Source organism: Gracilinanus agilis, chromosome 2 (assembly GCF_016433145.1).
Source record: "Gracilinanus agilis isolate LMUSP501 chromosome 2, AgileGrace, whole genome shotgun sequence".
In the NCBI taxonomy this organism is placed as follows: domain Eukaryota; kingdom Metazoa; phylum Chordata; class Mammalia; order Didelphimorphia; family Didelphidae; genus Gracilinanus; species Gracilinanus agilis.
Genome location: NC_058131.1, coordinates 707,727,136 through 707,734,224, shown reverse-complemented (window position 1 = coordinate 707,734,224; position 7,089 = coordinate 707,727,136). Strand labels below are relative to the sequence as shown.

General features: G+C 46.4%; 1 protein-coding gene across 1 annotated transcript in view; it reads right to left on the bottom strand.

Annotated features, from left to right (window-relative positions):
* TMEM26 (transmembrane protein 26) overlaps positions 1-945 on the bottom strand; it is a 52,483-nt gene extending 51,538 nt beyond the window's left edge. The window contains exon 1 of the mRNA XM_044660324.1: positions 755-945. Coding sequence (XP_044516259.1) covers positions 755-945 — 191 coding nt within the window. The remainder of the gene's footprint in view (positions 1-754) is intronic.
* Positions 946-7,089: the final 6,144 nt, after the last annotated feature.

Genomic DNA, 7,089 nt, shown 5'->3' with positions numbered 1-7,089 from the left:
GGGGGGGAGGGCGAGGGAGAGAGAGAAGTGGGGTAGAACAGAAGGAGGAAAAGGAAGAAGGAAAAGAGAAAAGGAGGGGAAAGAGAGAGGAGGCAAGAAAGGCGAGGGAAAGAAGGAAAGGAGAAAATCAAATCAGAGGGAGGAAGAAAAATGAATGGCAGAAAGTAGGGAAGAAAAAAGGGAGAAGGTGAGACTGAGAGGGAAGAAGAAAAGATGGGGAAGAGAGAGACAGAGAGAGAGAGACAGAGAGAGAAAGAGAGAGAGAGACAGAGACACAGAGACAGAGACACAGAGACAGAGACAGAGACAGAGACAGAGACAGAGACAGAGACAGAGACAGACAGAGACAGACAAAGAGACAGAGGGAAAGAGACAAAGAAACAGAGAGAGACTGAGAGACTCAAAACTTAGGAAACAAGCATACCCAAGTCCTCTTCTTTGCCTAGCATGGGCAGAAGCTGCCCCTTTTCCCGCAGCAGAGTAAGTGCTCCCCGCTCCACCCCAAGCACTTGCAGAGACCCGGGTCCGGGAGCTCCAGCCCGCACCCCAGGGTTGCCCGCACTGCTCACTCCACCAAAATGCGAGAGTGAAGTGGGGGAGCCAAGGATGTGCGCGCCACCGCCGCGTTCAGCAGCGAATCTGGTCTGGGAAGCCCGGGTGGGAACTATGGGTGTCTTGTCCGCCCCGTCCCGAGCCATGCTGGGGCCAGCTGCTAGGGGGCAGTGGGAGGCGCAGAGGGAATTGGGGGGCTCACCCAGGGTAGCCTCGGCCGCGGCGCCTTTTGAGCGTCAGCGCAGTCTCCAGGAGGAGCGGGAAGTGCAGCAGCGCTAGCAGCCAGAAGCGGGGATCCCTCTTCACCTCGGTCACCCGCCAGACGCCCACCAGCGAGTGAAGCCCGAAGAGCAGCCGCGTGACCAGCGCGTTGAGCAGCACCATAGGCGCCATAGCCCAGCGGCAGCCACAGCGGACGGCCGCGCTCTGCGCTCTCCAACACCCTGAAGGGCAGACGGATAGATGCGCGCACCGACGGAGCGGCCCCGCCCGTCGCCGCCGCTGCCGCCTACCTGGCCGCCTCCCGCCGCCGGGACTGTTGTACCCGGGGTTCGCAGCCTTCCTCTTTCCTGCTGCTGCAGCCGCCCTGGCTGCCACCGCCACCGCCGCAGCCCCGACGGCTCGTTATAAGCCCGGGCGCGCTGCTCGCCCCTCCCCTCCAACTTCCTGACAACTCTTTGGGAGCCAGTGACACACGCGCGCACACACACACGCACGCACACACATGCACACACGGGACAATCGGAATGGAGCCTTTCCAGGGCGCGCTGGAGGCGGCTTGGCTCCCAGCTCCGGTACCCCACCCCAAAGCCTGGAGCCAGCTGCTGCTGCCGCTGCCTTACTGATCTCCACTGGGGTCATTCCAGAGCCCTGGATTCCGCCTGCCGGGCTCTGGCCGGCCCAGCACACGGCTCTGGAGCCGGGGTCCCTGGGACTCACACACAGGCCACTCTCACGTTCCCAAGCATCCACCCCGGGGGACACCCAGACCAGAGGAGGGGTGAGCGCTCGATCTAGTAGACAGAAAGAGGGTCACTGGGGGTCCCCGAGCTCTGTTTGCTCCAAGTACTTCTGCTCTTTCTCAGGTTCCCACAGCCCCAAACTTCCCCGGGGCGAGACGAGTTCTCCTCAGCTGAGGGTCAGCGTCCTGGAACCTGCAAAGCGTAAATCCCTTGGATAGTTCTTTCCCCCTCAATGATAGCGGGTGTAGGAAGTAACCCGGGGCCGGAATCCTAGAACGGAGATTGGAACCCCAGCAATCAATCCACAAACATTGATTAAGGACCTATCATATACGTTCTAGCCACTGTGCCAGGGGAAGAAGGAAGTGAAACAGCTGGGACTGTTGAGGAATGAATGGGGCTGGGGGAGCAGAGCTCCTTGCAGAGTGTAGAAAGGTGAGCTCCTTATGGGTAAAGTCTGTCTTTATATCCCAGGTGCCTACCACAGTGCCTGGCTCACAATAAACAGGGGCTTAGGTCATTCAGGTTACACCTCTGGCCTTAGTTTCCCCTTCTGTAAAATGAGAGTTGGACTGGATGGCATCCAAAGTCCCGTCCAACTCTACAGCCATGATTTATGACCCTCAGTGCCCATCAGTTTCTTTCTCTCTCTCTATATATAACGATTTCTAAGCTCTCAAGAAAGCTGCCTCTACTTGCAAAGTGTCCGTTTGAAACAGTGGCTCAATGAGAATGGAGAAGGGAACAAACCTAACACAGGTAAGCCCACAACCTTCCAAGAGACCTCTCTCTTCAGGCTGAAGAGGCAAAACAAAACGGCTCATTTGGGATCTTCTCCCACCCCCACCCCCAAATCCGAGAGATCCCTGTGCCAAAGAATTTGCCTCTAGACTCCAGGAAAACAAATCATGACTAAAGAAAGTTCCCTTTCAGGTTTTTTTGTTTCTTCCCCCCCCCCCCCCCCAATTCTGTCCTAAACCCTCCATCACATTCTGTAGACTTTTAGAAGCTCACCCATTCTTTCCATTATCTGGCAACCTGGCCAGATGTTTTTAGCAGTAATCTCAGAGGGGCAGTACCCAGCTCTGCTGTTAGGGACTTCCAACTGCCTTCCTCCGAGTTTCTTTTTAAAGGGGGCGTCACAAGGTCTTGCCTATTGCATTGTTGAAAAGTGAGTGAAGGTGTCCCTGAAAAGAAGGCTCCATTTAGTTTGGAAAGGGAGGAAAAAAATCGTTTTATCTACTTCAGTTAAAAATGCTTTTGACAGGGTAAGCTTTGCCCTCTGAGTGAGGGAGTTTTGGAAGAGGCTGGCTGGGAATCAAAGTGGGGACAGAACTGCAGGGGGAAAAAATGTTTTTCTTTCTTTTTTTTTTTTTTTTTTTTTTCCCCACTGTGATTGCATCAGTACAGGGGACTCCTGGTATGAAAACTCCCTCCACCAACACAGAGCAACAGTGACTCTAAGATTTGCCTGGGTCATTAACAGGTACAGTAACTTGCCAGCTAGTATGAGTCAAAAATATGACTTGAATCCAGGTCTTTAAGATGCTAAAGCCATCCTTTTATCATCTGTACTATTTGGTCTCTCCAGAAACTATATAATTTTTAAAAATTTGAAAAGCAAAAGTGAAAGTTATGTTTGTTATTTGGTATCATGCAGTTTTAGCATAGGCAGCTAGGTGGCTCAGTGGCTAGAGGATCTGGGCCTGGAGTCAAGGAGGTCTGAGTTCAAATCTGCATTAGCCAAGCACATTCAGCTGTGTGACCCTAGGCAAGTCACTTAACCCCACTTGCCTCAGTTTCCTCATTTGTCAAATGAGCTAGAGAAGGAAATGGCAAACCACTCCATTATCTCTGCCAAGAAAACTCCAAATGGGACATGAAAACTAAGATGTGACTGAAAAAATGGCTAATCAACAGCAACAATAAGTTTTAGTAAAACCAGTCCTTCTAGGACTATTATTCCAACTCTTATTCCAATGGTAGATCAGGTCCCCAGACAGTGAATTACTACTACTGCAGCCAGTTCTGGGTATTCTCATGTATTTGCACACAAGTCCTCACCACTGTGCTTCCAACGTGATTATAAAGCAGTCTTCAATGGCTTTTAGAAATGATATTTACTAACTAGTTATAGAAAGGAAAATTGCTACAGAAACGATTCCTTCTCCCACCCCATCCCCAAAACTGGGGACATACCAGGCACATATAAGGAGCGTGGGGAGACTGGGCTTAAACTTATTATAAAACTATTTTGAAATCCATATCTAATAGGGGGTTGTTATGGAAAATGAGAAGGTAATAAACAGGTCCTGATTACTGAGCCTTCCCCCACAAATATCATAGAAATCTCATTGAATTCTCCTAAGTTTAGCTCTCTGTTGGGGTCTAAAGTTTGCTGCCTTCCTAAAATCTAGAGCAGTGGTTCCCAAACTTTTTTGGTCCGCTGCCCCCTTTCCAGAAAAAAAATTACTTAGCACCCTGGAAATTAATTTTTTTAAAATTTTAATAGCAATTAATAGGAAAGATAAATGCACCTGTGGCCATCACCACTCCTCCCCCAATCACTGCAGCACCCACCAGGGGGCGGTAGCACCCACTTTGGGAATCACTGGTCTAGATCCTGCCATGAGAGGATAACCACCATCATCTCAGGTGACTGGCTTTCCACATCTATCTACAGGCATTTCTTCTATTTTCAGTCTACCCCTCTGGTGACCACTAGCACTCTTTCTAGTCCCTGGAGGCATCTAAGATGACATTGGTGAGTGTTTCAAAATCACATAGTCTTTGCTCCTTTCCAGAAATCTTCTCTCAGGGCTTGACTGGAGCTCCTCCAAGAGTACACAGTCTTGCTGTATATAAATAGACTCAAGAGGTGTGTCTGACTCTTTCAACCAATCATAATATTTCCTATGAACCATCATCTGTCTTTATTCAGTGATCAAAATATTTATTCCTTTCACTTTGATTTAAGACATGCTTGCTTTTTGTTTATACTCTTGATTGATTGATTGATTCAATTCAGCTGTCTGGGTCTTCTGATTACCAGACCCACCCACCCTTTCCAGCTCTTCCAAAAAAGGATCCACTCATTCAACCCAACTGCTAAAGAGTGAACTGAATTCCATCAAACCAAACTGGTCGCTTGCATCTATCTGTATTATTAGCATCCCTAATTTCCTTCAAGAATCAGTTCAAGAAGCTGTACTTGATTTTCCTGATTATTCAAACTGCTAGTGCCTCTATCCCATCACTTTGAATCTATTTTGTATCATTGTTTTTTAATATTCTTACAATCGTATACTTTGTCTCTTCCGATCACATTAATGCTTGGAGGGCAGAGATTGTGACTTTTTCTTGGTATTCCCAGCCCCTGGCATAGAGTGTTTTATAGATTAAACACAGTAAATGATTGTTGATTGATTGATGCCATTGATCTCACATTGGGAAAATAAAGAAGGAAGGAAGGAAACATTTCTTTAGTGCCTCCCATGTGCTAAGCACTGTACCAAGGGCTTTATAAATATTATGTCAATTGATGACAACTCTGAGAGGTAGGGACTATTATGATGATACCCTTTTTAGAGCTGAGGAAACAGACTGACAGAGGTTGTGACTTGCCCAGGGCCACGTCACTACTAAATGTCTGAGTTGAACTCAAGTCTTCTTGATTACAAGTTCATCTCTCTAGACATTGCTTCCCCTCGTTGCTTCTAGAAGATATTTATCATTTACCATTTAATCGTAACTGTCAGCTTCAAACCCTTCCAGATTTCTGAAAAACCTGTCTTAAACCATCCTGTGAGGTGATGATGAACACATCGTTCTGAACTTCTTGACCTTGTGGCTTTTAGCTCTATGGCAGCAGTTCCTAAACCTGGGATCTGTGAACACATTTTTAAAATATATTTGATAACTATTTCAATCGAGTTGATTTTCTTTACAATCCTTTGTGTTTTATTTTGTGCATTTAAAAACATTTCTCTGAGAAAGTCTTCCTAGACTTCTCCAGATTACAAAAGGAGAAAAATCCCTGCTATGTACTATCTTCCTCAACTCACATGAATTCAATGATCATTTCTATGCAGAGACAACCAGGTCTATCTAGTCACCCCTATTCTTTTCCCTCGGCTTCCTGGCTCCTATCACCATTTGGCTTTTGGACATCCTGGAGTCACTCAAATTCAGCATATCCAGAGCAAAATTTCTTTCCTTTCCTCCCAAACTCTTTCCTCTTCTCAACTTGCCTATTACTATCCAGGATACCTCCATATTCCCAGTCACTCAGCCTCACAACTTCAATATCATCCTTCACTGATCACTCTTAGTTGCCTACATGTCCAATTTGAAGGCAGATCTTATCTTTTTTACCTTCATAACATCTCTCTTCCAAGTCCTTTTCTTTGATCTGCTACAGCCACCAGTCCCTCATCACCTTCTGCCTATTGTACTAATCTGCTATTCTGTATCCCTGCCTTCAGTCTTTACTCCAATCCAATGTCCACTTAGCTCCAAGGATTTTCCTAAAAGATAGGTCTAGCCGTGTCACTTCCCTCCTTAATAAATGCTATCGATGCCCTGTTAACTTCAGGATCAAATTCCTTTGACATGGACAGCTCTTTGTAAGTTGACTTCTTCCTGCCTTTCTAGTCTTAAACCATGCTACCCTCCATGTACTCTTTTTGTTTTTAAACCCTTAACTTCTGTGTATTGGCTCCTAGGTGGAAGAGTGGTAAGGCTGGGCAGTGGGGGTCAAGTCACACAGCTGGGAAGTGTCTGAGGCCGGATTTGAACCCAGGACCTCCCGTCTCTAGGCCTGGCTCTCCATCCACTGAACTACCCAGCTGCCCCATCTCCATGTACTCTTAAGATCCAGTGACACTGGCCTCTTGTCTGTTCTTTGCACAGAACACTTCATCTGCCAATTCTGTGCATATTTATGGGCTGCTTCTAATGCTTATAATTATCTCTCTCCTCACTTTCATCTTCTGACTTCCCTCACTTCCTTCAAGAAAGCACCAAGTGCCTCCTTCTGCAAGGAAGTCTTCCTCGTCTCATTCATTAGGAATGCCTTCCCTCTGACATTAATTTACAATTCTATTTTATGTGTATATATCTATACATATCTATACACATATATACATATATACATATATACATATATTTTATTATATGTACATATAATAAAATGTGTGTACATGGTTGTTTGCAAGTTATCACCACCATTAGAATGTAAGCTCCTTGAGCTTAGGGAATCTCTTTTTTCCCCTTTGTATTCCCAGCACTTAGCACATTCCATAGCACAGACTACTTAATCAGTGTTTGTTAACTGACTAACTGAGGATACATACAAAAAGAGAGGCAGCTTGGTGCTACCTTTCTCCAAGAGAAATGATCCAAGGGTGGGGACAAAGTTCTCAAAGGAAGTGTCAAGCTATCAGCAATTAGATGAAAGGATATTTTAAATCAACATAGATAAGAGAAATGCAAATAAAAGTATTTCTGCAGAAACTAGCAAATGGTAAAGATAAGAAAGTCTTATCTGCTGGAGGGACTGTCTGAAGATTGGGTC